Source organism: Podarcis liolepis (assembly GCF_965112155.1).
Source record: "Podarcis liolepis genome assembly, chromosome: 4".
NCBI classification, from domain to species: Eukaryota; Metazoa; Chordata; class Lepidosauria; order Squamata; family Lacertidae; genus Podarcis; species Podarcis liolepis.
In genome coordinates, this window is record NC_139558.1 from 73,505,723 (window position 1) to 73,518,227 (window position 12,505).

A 12,505-nucleotide genomic window follows, 5' to 3' on the forward strand; every position below is an offset into this window, starting at 1 on the left:
TGTGTCATGGGGCAACATTTATGGGAAAGGGAAATGACTGAATAACGAACTTCCTAAATGTGAAAACAATAAGATGATAATTCTTTTTCATGGCTAGATAACAAGAAAATTGTTTAACAGAACTGGCAAGAAATTTAAAACACTGTGCTGGGAATTTGTGGGAGAACTGCAGCTTTTCAGAACAGATGGTGTCAAGGTCACTGAAAGACAGCCTTTCCTATTACAACATAATTCACATATTTTTTGCACCTTCTTAAAAGCTATATATCTGGCTAAACTATATATAAGAAATTACAACAACCTTTCAGGTCCTAAGAAAAAATGCAACACAATTTGTTTATTTTTCCACTTCAAGGAATGAACTGATCAGAGCTTCAGTGATTATACTGATTAGCAGCTTGATGAAAAGCTAATACCTGTAGCTTCATCTGCCTGCTGACTTTGATGCAGAGCAGATTCTATTTATTAGTGAGATCTGTGGTTTCTGGTAATGTCCCTTTGCCCAGAGACTGAAGGGGTTGGGAAAAGGGGTTTCCATTTTCAAAGAAGCACACAGTCAGGCCTCATGTTTTGATTACAGATGAGGATTTTGATCACTGCCATTTTTAAGTGAGCATGTGGGTGAGGAACAAATATACAAGGAATGCAAGTTTTTTTCTGAGAATGGAAACAGTTGGACAAGGACAGAACAAGAACATCGTAACTCTGCACAAACTCAAAGACAAGAGGCAGACTCCTATAGCATGGTGCCGTTATAGACAATGGGCACAAAGTGAAGGCATATATAGATGAAGGTTTTCTTCCAGCATTATGCCATTGGAAGGGGAAGAGGGAGAGCTCTTGGGCTTGAGTCCTGCTTCCTTGTTGCCTATAAACATATGGGCCTAGATGGTACATTGGCTTGATCCAACAGGTTGTTCTTATGTTTATTATGGTCTTTTCAGTGCTAGGTGAAAACATTTTTAAATTACCCAGGTCTTTGAAATATGTGTTGTAAAACAAACCCTAGGCCTTCACTGTTTATAGTAGATGTTAAATAAACCTTTCTATTCCTGCTCTTTTAGTGGAGTTTTAAGCTGAGCTATAGTTTTATTTGGTCTCTGTGAGCAAAAGTTATATAATATTTTGAATTTCTTGTTGTTTTAATTAATGCATTTTGTATTAAAAAAATGTATGAGAGCTTTATATTTTATTTTGTAAGGGAATTTTACTGATGAGAAGTCATGTACATTTCATTATCAACATCATTTTCAACATATTAACAAATAAAATAAAACTGGCTTACTATTAAACGCTGGCCACTTAGCAGATCCCAAAGCCATTTTAAGTCATGGGTCTTGAAGACAACAAGAACCGCAGTTGTGTTAGGGTCATAATGAATTGGATCTGAAAAACTAGACTCTGGATAAAAGAGCCGGAATGTTGTCTTTCTTCCGACGTCTTCTTCATAGCCTAGAACAGGTCCATTATTCATTCTGTTGAAGAACATAACAAAAAAATGGTTCTACAAAAATAAATCCCATTTTTCTGCAATACAGCTTCATGCCTACACAGATGCCCGGCTTCTGCCATGCTACCTGCCGCTAAGACACATATGCCCATCCCCACACAAAACAGATCACACATCCACACACCTAAAACAGGCAAAACTAGGATGAAAAACAAGAGTCAAATCACCAGAGGCCACTACCCCCAAACTTATCAGGCAGGGCCCTTTCCAAAGAATTTTAGAGGGAGACCAGTAGACAAAGCATTGGCTTTCAGCTGCCTGGTGTAGTGGTTAAGAGCGGTAGACTCCTAATCTGGGGAACCGGGTTCATGTCTCCGCTCCTCCACATGCAGCTGCTGGGTGACCTTGGGCTAGTCACACTTCCTTGAAGTCTCTCAGCCCCACTCACCTCACAGAGTGTTTGTTGTGGGGGAGGAAGGGAAAGGAGAATGTTAGCCGCTTTGAGACTCCTTAAAGGGAGTGAAAGGCGGGATATCAAATCCAAACTCTTCTTCTTTTCTGTCCCTATGGAGAACATTTCTGGGCACACCTGGGCACAGTGGCATTCTGGGGAAAGGAAGGGAAGAGGGCAGGGTGGGTGGAAACCTCCACTTCTCTTTCTAGGCCAGCACTGATGAAAATAAGGCCACTTCTTTTACTATAAAAAACCCCCGCCCAACACCATTTTTTAAAAAATTGGGGGTGCCACAGTGTTAACAGGAGCAACGTTGGGCAATGTAACAATACTCCTGTCTATATAAGGAATTTAAATAAGAAGAGATCTATAAAGAAGAGACGGTTTAGTGAAATCACTCATAGCTTCTCTAGACTTTTCATTGCCAATATGCAAATCAGTCTTGAGCAAACATTTCTATTGTATTGCTGAACAAACAGTTCAAGAGTAAAGTGTACATTCTCTTTAATGAGAAGCAAGTTATTGAGGAAGCTCACTGGCTTCTGAGAGATAACAAAGCCCGGGCTGGCTGCTGCTGGTGGAACAGAGAAACCAGCTGTCAAGGAATAATTAACCCTTCAACGCTTTCTCATATACTGTATTTCTCTTCGTGTCCCTATGCTTCCTTCCTATTCCACAACTGCCAGCACCACCACCATTAGAAGATAACACGACAGTAAAGATATATCTTGCACATGGTTGCCAGTCACACAATTTTCTGGATGTATCTATTTGCAAAACTTCAAATATTGCCTCCCACCCACCCCACCCAAAAAGTTGAGAATTATAGGATTTGTACCAAAAGAGAAGCTGGCTATTTTTTTAAATACTAGCACCCAAGACTGATGACAGTGGCCTTTAATTCAAAAGGGAATAGTCATGGTAGCCACTATTTTGCAGAAGAACAAAAGATTCATATAGGGAAAATGATGCTGAACAATAGAAATACTTTACTAAAAGTTATTAATTAATGCCAAAAAAAAAAAATCCATTTACCTGATTACCACATCATAAGAATCAATTCTCTCCCCCAGACTCTTGTTTCGAAGCACCCCTCCATTGCCAACAACAACACATTTTTTACAGGATGGGCTGCTGGAACAAAGAGATTGTGATCAATCAAAGTTTGTGGAGAAGATGCTTTTCTTGGGGAGGGTTAATTTATCCCACCTCATAACATAATTAGCACAAACATTTAAACCCTGAGACAATTTGACAATGAAAGTGGCTAGCCAAGCACTTGAGGAAAAAAGAATAGGGAATATAACCAAATGATTGGAGGAATTAAGTAGAAGGGGGGATTTTAGGACCGGCCAGCCCTCCTGGTAGTTTTCTGCTCCTGACTGCAGCTTCTGAAGCTTCTTTTCAGGTTTTCCTCTTTTTAAAAAAGTAAGAGAATCCAGGTCTTGTATTGCTCTTGGACTCACAGTAGGGTCCTGTCCAGACGCTGTGGACTACGATTCTCATCATCCCTGGTCATTGGCTGTGTTTGCTGGGGCTAATGGGAGCACCACAAAGCTCTTCTTCCGCTATGTGTGCTTAACCTTTTCATAAACCTGCAGTGAAGTCCCTTCTCCTGCTGGGCCATACAAGCGGTTAATAGATTCCTCTTCTGAAGGTCCTCAATTGCCATTCCAGCCCCCTACCTAGACAGCACCAGGCAGTGGGTACGTCCTGTCCTTGAGGTCCTTCTAGCCTCACAAACCTCTGCTTATGAAACAGGCTGGACATTCTCAAAGGAGGCATTAATTGCTTATCATTCTCTTCCTTTCTTCCCTCCCACCCAGGAGCCTGAACAAGAATGCACAATGTGCACAAGGAATTCATGAATATATCTTAGCTGGGCACTTTGCTTGCTGACATAAATGCATATAATGTAACAAGCTTATTTGTTATCTGTGATTGGGGCATGGCACTCATGGGCCAGATTAGGAAGCAGCAAACAACACTGGTTTATGTAACATTCTGGTGTGGAAAAAGCAGACAAAGGCAACTGCTATGTGACAAGCTCCCCGAAACCAAATATCAGTGCTCAGCACACAGCAACCAATCTACAGTAAAACAAAACAGTACCCTCCCACCTTCCTCTCCATTCCCCAGGAACAGTAAGTCTATTCTGTGGTGTTGTTTGCACTGCACAACCGTCCACCTTTATCCAAACCAACCTCTTCACCCCACCCCCCAGGAGAAATCAGAAATGTTCTTTCAGTCTGGCATTGTTTTAAACTTAACATACTTTTCTCCCTTCTTCTCATCCTTTTAGAACGAGGGTGATCCAAATGTTGGGAGATGAAGCTAAATGTTGGGAGATCTGGGACAGACAAAAAGAAGTACTTCTTCACAAAGCACAATGGAATTCGCTACCACAATATGAGAGGTGAGAGACTCTGTGTTGACCAACATGTAATGGCTTTTTCCACCTGCCTTGCCTCACCCTCCAGCCCTAAGACAGCCGCTTCCAGAGAGCTGGGAGGGGAGAAAGACTCTGTATGCCACCAGGAAGTGGTTAATTTCCCCTGTGCTGCCCTAAGGATTCTTCAGAAGGGAGTTGCTGTCACGGGTATGAATCAAATAGAGTGAAAGATTAGTAGTCATGGGAGTCTGTGTGTATGATCCTAACAGTGCAGTATCACAGGCAACACGAATGGACCAAGATGACTCAGTTGGTAGAGCATGAGGCTCTTAATGACAGGGTTGTGGGTTTGAACCCCATGTTGGGAAAACAACATTCTCTTTCCACAGGCATCTGGCTAGCCACTGTGAGGACAGAATCCTGGACTAGATGGGTCTTTGGTCTGGTATAGCAGGGCTCTTCTTATGTTCTTAGTTTTACCTTATCCATACAGTGGTACCTCAGGTTAAGTACTTAATTCATTCCGGAGGTCCGATCTTAACCTGAAACTGTTCTTAACCTGAAGCACCACTTTAGCTAATGGGGCCTCCCGCTGCTGCCACGCTGCCGGAGCCCGATTTCTATTCTCATCCTGAAGCAAAGTTCTTAACCTGAAACACTATATCTGGGATAGCAGAGTCTGTAACCTGAAGCATATGTAACCTGAGGTACCACTGTATTTAAAAATTAAGCCACCCTCAAATATGAAGTTATGGTGTAGAATTCACATGGATCCAGGACATTAAAATGGGACCAGCTGGTGAAGGGCAGGTAATTGAATGTATATTTTCAGGACCCATTCTATTTTTCACAAGACTCTTTTTTGGTATCTTTCTAATTACATTGCTTTTAAACTGTTTTTTTAAAAAATTTTCTCTTTTAAATGATTGTAACCTGCCCTGTGACCTTAGGCTAAAGGGTAGATAATAAATTAAAACCATCATAATGAAAATGGCCAACAACATTTTTAAAATGAATGAATGAATGTTGATGTCAACAACTGAAGAACTGCCCAGATTTTTTTCCCTTTAAATGAACAATCAAAAGGGCAAATCCTTTTGAGTTCCAATTTGCATTTAGAACTCAACTGAGCTATGCAGTGAGCAATTACATCTCGTGTGTCCTGGGAGTCTGGGTTTGTTGTTTTTGGTTTTTTTTACATGGGCCTTAATCTCAGCTAAAATGGTAGCAATTATATCAATCCAAAGACTGTATTTTTCATCAACAGTTGGCGATAACACAAAAATAACCTCACCTATCATCTTCGGTGAATACTCTGCAGTTTTCTAGTCTTGAAAGTGCCATATGAAAATACCTTTCTGTAATACAAATTATTTTAGAAAAATCATTAATTAAGAATCAGCACTTTATTGTACCAACAAAACTAAACGTAATTGTGTTATGTGCATTTTTAAATAAAATACTAAATTGTCAGAGGTCAGTGTGAGTTTGTTAAATAAGTTTATGGCCTTTTAATCTCATGAACACTGTTGGAGCAGAGACTTAAAACCCCAGCGGCAATAGTCATACAAAGATTAGGAAGAATACAAGTTTCTTGTGCTTATTTCTATTCCATGTTAATTGATGGAAATATATGGAAGCAGCCTATAATTCCCTGCTCCCAACCAAGGTGCCAGAATGTTTCTGTGATATGCATCCTCACAATTAAATTGGGCCCATTCTGCACATTCCATATCCCCGCAGGCACCATCTGCAATTCAAATGTTTAAAATGAAATATTGCATGGACCTTCCAAAACATTCAATTTCTCCTCTCCACCCCAATTATAAGCAGGTAAAGAAGGGTGCATGCAATACCGTGTGTGAAGTGGAATGAGGAGGGGGAAGCAGGAAATCACATTCTACATTTTCCATATCTGCTTGGTGTTGCCTTTAAACAGCAACACCTCAGAAAAAACTTTACACCCATTAATAAATAATGAAAGGTTCACTTTCATCATTTAATCTTGCATAACCTTATATTTAATGCAGCACATATCAATGGCTTACCTGCTCCTTTTATTCCATAAGGTAGTTCGATCCTGTGGCTTCCATGGTCCCCAGAAACTTTTACAAAATCGTTAATGCACAGAAAAGGATAGAATTTTTCCCCCCTAGAGGAAAAAAGAGGGGGAAAATATTAAAATGTTAGTTCATTTGTTTTATAAAATAATGCCACGTTTGGTGCCAAAAAAGAAACCATCCCAAGACTGCTTACCAACATTTCAGACAATAACAGACAATAATTTTAATGCATTATAAATAACCCCAAAACAAATAAAAATGGGAGTAGTTAACAACCAGCACATACAACATGTCAATAAAAAATTGAATGAAACAAGTAAATTTGAAAGGTTTGCGTAAAAGTAGAGGCAAAGTCATGTGTACTTATTTAGGGGGAGATTTCCAGAAATGTGGGGCAACCAGAAGAAAGGCCCTGTCTGATGTCCGCTTCAGTGATAAGCTTTGATGACTATTATTATTATTATTCAGAAAGCAGGGCCTCTGAGCCTGGTTGTAGGATCTAGGAAGATTCATCGGAGTGCAGACCTGGTCCCCAAGCTTTCAGTGCTTTAAAGGTCAAAACAAGCACTTTAAACTGAGCCTGGAAACAAAGAGGCAGCCAATGTAGACAGCACAGTGTTCCTTGGTTCCCAAGAGTTCAGTCAAACCTCGGTTGTCGAACGTAATCCATTCTGGAACCCCTTCAGCTTCTGAAATGTTCGACAACCAAGGCGTGGCTTCCGATTGGTCACAGGAACGTCATGCACCCAAGCAGAAGCTGTGTTGGACGTTCGGCTTCCAAAAAACGATCCAAAACTGGAGCATTTACTTCTGGGTTTTCAGCATTTGGGAGCCGAAACGTTCCAAGACAGAGGCGTTTGGGATCCGAAGTTTGACTGTATCTTAAAAGTTGTATTCTGTGCAGGCTAAAGTTTCTGAACTGTCTTTAAAGGCAGTCCTACACATTGCATAATTTCCTCTGCATGCAACCAGAGCATGTGTAGCTGAGGCAAGATCTGTTTCTCCGGAAAGAGCTAGTGAACTAGCATAAACCGAGGCACTCCTAGCTTACTAGGTCACCAGTGTCTCCACAGATTGCACATAATCCAAGAGAACCCCCAAACTGTGCACCTGGCTCTTTTAGATGGAATGCAACTTCATCCAAAACTCATACAGCAGTCTGTTCAACACTCAGAACTCCCATCTTTTCTAAATTAAACTTCATTGATTTGCTCTCAGCTATGCAGAATCACCCTTCAGACATACATTGAAGGGTTTTCATCACCTCTCTAAGACTAAGTGCTCAGAAAACATTTGTTATGGATGCCCAATAAGCCTGACTATTCCATAGTAAATGCCTTTTCTGGAAGCAATGATCACTGAAAGGAGAGCAAAACTTCCACTAGATTTCCAGAAGTGACTTTTATGTCATATGAAAGACTGAATAAAATGCAGTAATTAATAGATTAGGAAAACAGGAAGATGGATTAAAGTTCCTAAAAAACCTCCTTTTAGGAGGGAGTGTGTCATTTGTGAAGGCTGTTAAAGCAGAACAGAAAACGGAAGTGAACCATTTTCATATGTACATTCTGGCAAGTGTAGCTTTTATAGACAAAAACCAGCTGGTGCCTGGCATACAGGCTCGATGCCTGATATGCATTGCTTGGTACTAATCCTCATGTTTTTGTGGCTCTAGTGCTGCACTGCAGCTACAAATTGAAGCTACAAACATGAGTCTGACCATACTGCGGGAGACAGTGGAAGACAGAAGTGCCTGGCGTGCTCTGGTCCATGGGGTCACAAAGAGTCAGACACGACTAAACGACTAAACAACAACAGTGCTGCACTGGTGAAAAAGAGGTCCCTGCTCTTGTTGTACACAAATCTGCACTTAGGGTGGTCTGTGCCCACACTTGACTTGTGTAAAGTAGTTTGATTATACTGCACTGATGCAACATACTTGGTGCTGAACTGCACTGGTTTTTCAAGTCACAGCCGTATTTTGGATGAACTGCAGTTCCCAAACCACCTTCAAAGGTAGCCCTGGATAACACCTTGCAGTAGTTTAAGCTGGAGAATAACAGGGTGTGAATAACTGAGGCCAGACAGTCGTACAGAAAGTGCAGCAGTCTAAAATGGTGCACTATGTCACAAAGGCAGCCTGAACCTCCAGTGAGTAGGCTGCTGTTGCTTACTGGAGGCAGAGGAGCGAGGCAGTAGAGAGGCTGGTGCAGCAAACACACTGGTAGAGCCAATCTAATGCTCCCGCTGGTAATTTGCACCACAAATACCTCCCTGTCACCTTGCCCTCCTGATCAACAGCAGCAACCCACCTGATGAGAAGTTAGTGTAGTGGCTCCATCCCACCTGGTGAGCTGCTTCTGCTACAGACTTGTTCTTTTGGAGCTGCATGCAAACCACAACCTTATTGAACACGGCCCTCAGTACCTTCTGAAGCTGCCCCACTCTTCTATCCCATCAGAGTTCCTTCCTTCTTGTTCATGCCTTGCTTATTTTCCTCGGCTTTTTGCCTTCTTTCTGTGTAGTTAGTGCAGAACAACTAGAAGGACCAGTATTTTTGGGGGGGGGGTAACATGAACTGGTGTGGGTGTTGTTCTTTTTCCTGACTGCATCGCTTAGGGTAAATGTCTGATAAGCGAGGTATGTGAGCACACATGCTAAGTCAGAAAATAATTGTCTTCACTTGCTTTCCAGAAAACTGTATTGATCTGTAATGCTTTAAAAAAACAACAACACCTCATCAGTATACTTATTTGAGAGTAACCCCATCAAATTCAATAGGGTTTACTCTTCCCACCTTGGATCAAATCTACGTTTCCAGGTGTCATAAGAAAGCTGCAGAGATAGTGCAGGATAGTGCGCACCCCGGAAATGATCTCTTTCAGCTTCTGCCTTCTGGAAGAAGGTGCAGGGTTATAAAGACTAGGATGAGCCACCTGAGAAACAGTTTCTATCCAAATGCGATTTTGGTTTTAAATTCAGTGTAAGGAGTCTCTATGGTAGTATACAGTATTTAAAAATGGGGTATCAGAGTTTTTAGGGGGCTAACCAGGTTGGGATAGCTGGGATAGCAGGCTTGTTGGTTTTTGAATGTCTTACGTAGATTTTTCAATTTCGTTGTTCTGACAATGACAATAAAGATTATCGTATTGTGTCGTATTAAGAGTAGAATCTGCATAGGACTTCGAATTCTAACCTTTGGTAGCCACGCTGAAAACTGGTTTTTATTTGTAAATCCAAAATATATTTGTGTCTGGCTCCACCCACCACCAACATGTGGACATCAACAGATTACCATCAAGGGAATGCAACTAGCCACAGAAAAGAAGTCGCCCACCCTTGCTTTTGGAAGAGGGGACTGCAAGCCCATTCAGCACATGGTGACCATTAGTAATCCCCCTTTCCCCTTACTTTATTAAAGATGAAACGCCAGGTTTGTAAGGGCAACCTATTATTTGTCCTTTTCTGTCTCCTCCATCTGTAGGGGGCAACCTAGAACAACAACAACAAATTCACCATATTAAAATATACAAACAGACCGATAGGAGGTAGTGAACATCTGAAGCAAAATTTTATATAGATATACACACACTCCATTTTATTTACAGACAATCCGTAAAACCTGCCACAGCATTCAGTCTCAAATTAAGTCTTTCTAGGTTGCACTGTTTTCAGTGCACAAGAGTCATATGCCTTAAACTATACAACACGTGATGCTGAATTGCATGTGCTTCTTCCCTGGTTTATGGGCTACTTATTCTGCAAGTTCAATGACTGATTAAAAAGCACCCAAAAGATAACTTTAATAGAGCTGAATGCAGAAGGCTTTGAAACATGACATGCCCCACCCACATTGCCATACAACACAAGCTAAATTGAAAAGGACACTGTCGATATTATAGTGCTGTTATATAAATCTATGGTGCAACTACATTTGGAAGAGTTCTAAGAAGGAGGGTTGCAGCTTTCTAATTCAGAGAAAAGATGAGTAAGCGGGTTAACAATGGGTGCTAAGTCTGTGCTTTTCTCGTGGTTTATTTCTATGGATCATGGTGTCAGTGCAACTGGCATACGTTTCAGATAAAATATACCATTCATGAACTATCTGTGACCCTGATACAAGCTCCTGTCTTAAATTCAATCCGGAAGGTACAGCAACCATCCTGACCCTTAAGAGGTACATACTAATAAGCATACTAATCTTACATTTACCAACACAGTTGAATTACCGCCCTCCTGTAAATAGGAACCAGACTTCACAGAGATAATATGGAGTAGGAACCAATCTTCACACAGAGAATGAAATCCTCTTTCAAGAGTAAATTTATGATTCGGGAACTGTATAACCATATTGTCTTCCTGTACTGAAGACTTCAGAAAAGTGTAAAAATTAAAGCATCATGGTCACTTTAAACTGTGAAATCCTCAAGCATCCTTAGTCAAAATAAGGTAGTGCTACCTTTTCAGATTAAGTTCCACTCAGGTCAGGGATGGGGGACACTTGCCTATAATGTAAATGTCATAAGTAATTCTGCAGTCATTTTGTTTTTCCTCAGACACATTTGCTAACTAACCTACCAACATGTTTTCCAGCTCCTGAATAAGACTTGCAATTGCAGAGGTACAGCCGAATGATTCTTAGAGAGATCTGCAGTAACAAATTAACAGGTAGTTTGTCTAAGTCTAAGAAGATGTTGTAATTACCAATAGTCATTTGTCCGTCGCAGGTTTCGGTGTAGTATAACATACATCACTCCCGCACCCAAGAGAATCGCACATATGATCCGTTTCATGACTGTCAAATCTGAAACAAAAGTTCAAAAGAGAAACGTTAGTGTTATTTCTACATGTCAAATTTGGGCGAAAGAAAGAGAGAAAATAATCTGTCACCTGTCATTTATCAGTTTCACAGGTTTTATTTAAGTGTATGGACTACTCACTCGAATTCCAGCTGAAGTACAAAGGGGTTCATTGACATGCTTGCCTATTAATATGATATGAAGGCAGCTGTGTTTGCTCAATAGGTTTTAAGGTGTTTAAATAAACCAGTCATGAAACAAATCTTGCATAGTCTTTGCTCTGAGCCTGGAAAAATGGTAGATCTTTCACAACTGTTTGATTAGCTATCAAAGCTAAGTTCTGTAATAATATCCTCCGTGATCCTGGTTAAGGGCAATCTGTTCCTATATTTGCTCTCTGTCCTTGTTTTCAGCTCGTTTCCTTTCCGCTTTATGTAAAACACCTCCTCTGTAGCAAATATTGTGGCTTGCTGAAAACAACTCAGCACATTCTCTCTAATATACTATTTCCTAAACATGGCTTTCTGTACTGGGCATCTTGGTCAACCTGCTTCAGCAAAATGGAAAAGCTCTATAAACCCCCCAACAAGCATAGACGTTAGATTTATGCAAGGGGAGTACTCTATTAAATGGAGAACCAAGGCTGATTTAAATTGCTTAAGAGCACAGATGGCCGGGGGGCAGCGGAGGGGAAGGGACTCTAGCATTTCTTTCCTCAGTGAGGCCAAGATGACATGAGTTGTGCTAACTCCATAAAACCTACTACCTCAGTTTAGTGCCTTCTCAACTACTACTCCCATCTCCTGTTGGAAGTGAAACAGAGAAGGCCATACTTGTTGCATCTGGGCAGATCAGCCAGGAAGGAGAAGCCAGTGGAGAGGGAAACTGCCCTTTTGTAGGACTTGTCTGGTCAACCAAAAGGTGACTCTAACTCAAGCAGTAGTGTAACAGCAAGTCCTTGGGGGAGGAAAGAAGGGATGTTCTTTCCCCCTACTGCCTGTTTTCCTTTGGGTTTCAAAGGAGAGGTTCAAAAGCACCCCTCATACTGAGCCAGGGGCCGTAGTGTTGACGATGATGCCCACATAGCAGGGGTTAAGATGGCAGCCTAAATGACCCAACACATTTTGTCCAATTCCACATCCAGATGGAGGGTCTTTAGTTGCACCATATCCATGATGCTGAGATGTCCCGGCTAAGGACATCTGTGTGCCACCCATTTCTTGTTCCTCCCAACTGACTGCTTTCAATGAGGGGGCAGGCACTGTGTTGCTTTTATTGTTATTATTTGTATACCTTTAATATATTTTTATATGTATACATATAGTTTTAATTTAATTTTAATTTTTA

General features: G+C 41.0%; 1 protein-coding gene across 4 annotated transcripts in view; it reads right to left on the bottom strand.

The window, feature by feature from the left end:
- The window catches only part of ST3GAL6 (ST3 beta-galactoside alpha-2,3-sialyltransferase 6), a 47,290-nt gene that overhangs the window by 6,371 nt on the left and 28,414 nt on the right, over positions 1-12,505 (bottom strand). For 2 of the 4 annotated variants that reach the window (XM_083500805.1, XM_083500807.1), the window contains exons 2-7: positions 11,064-11,163; positions 9,771-9,851; positions 6,345-6,448; positions 5,591-5,654; positions 2,940-3,035; positions 1,286-1,475 (exon numbers count right to left, since the gene is read on the bottom strand). In XM_083500805.1, coding sequence (XP_083356931.1) covers positions 1,286-1,475; positions 2,940-3,035; positions 5,591-5,654; positions 6,345-6,448; positions 9,771-9,851; positions 11,064-11,163 — 635 coding nt within the window. Of the gene's footprint in view, positions 1-1,285; positions 1,476-2,939; positions 3,039-5,590; positions 5,655-6,344; positions 6,449-9,770; positions 9,852-11,063; positions 11,164-12,505 lie in introns of all 4 variants that reach the window. The other 2 variants (XM_083500804.1, XM_083500806.1) reach the window with 1 other exon arrangement.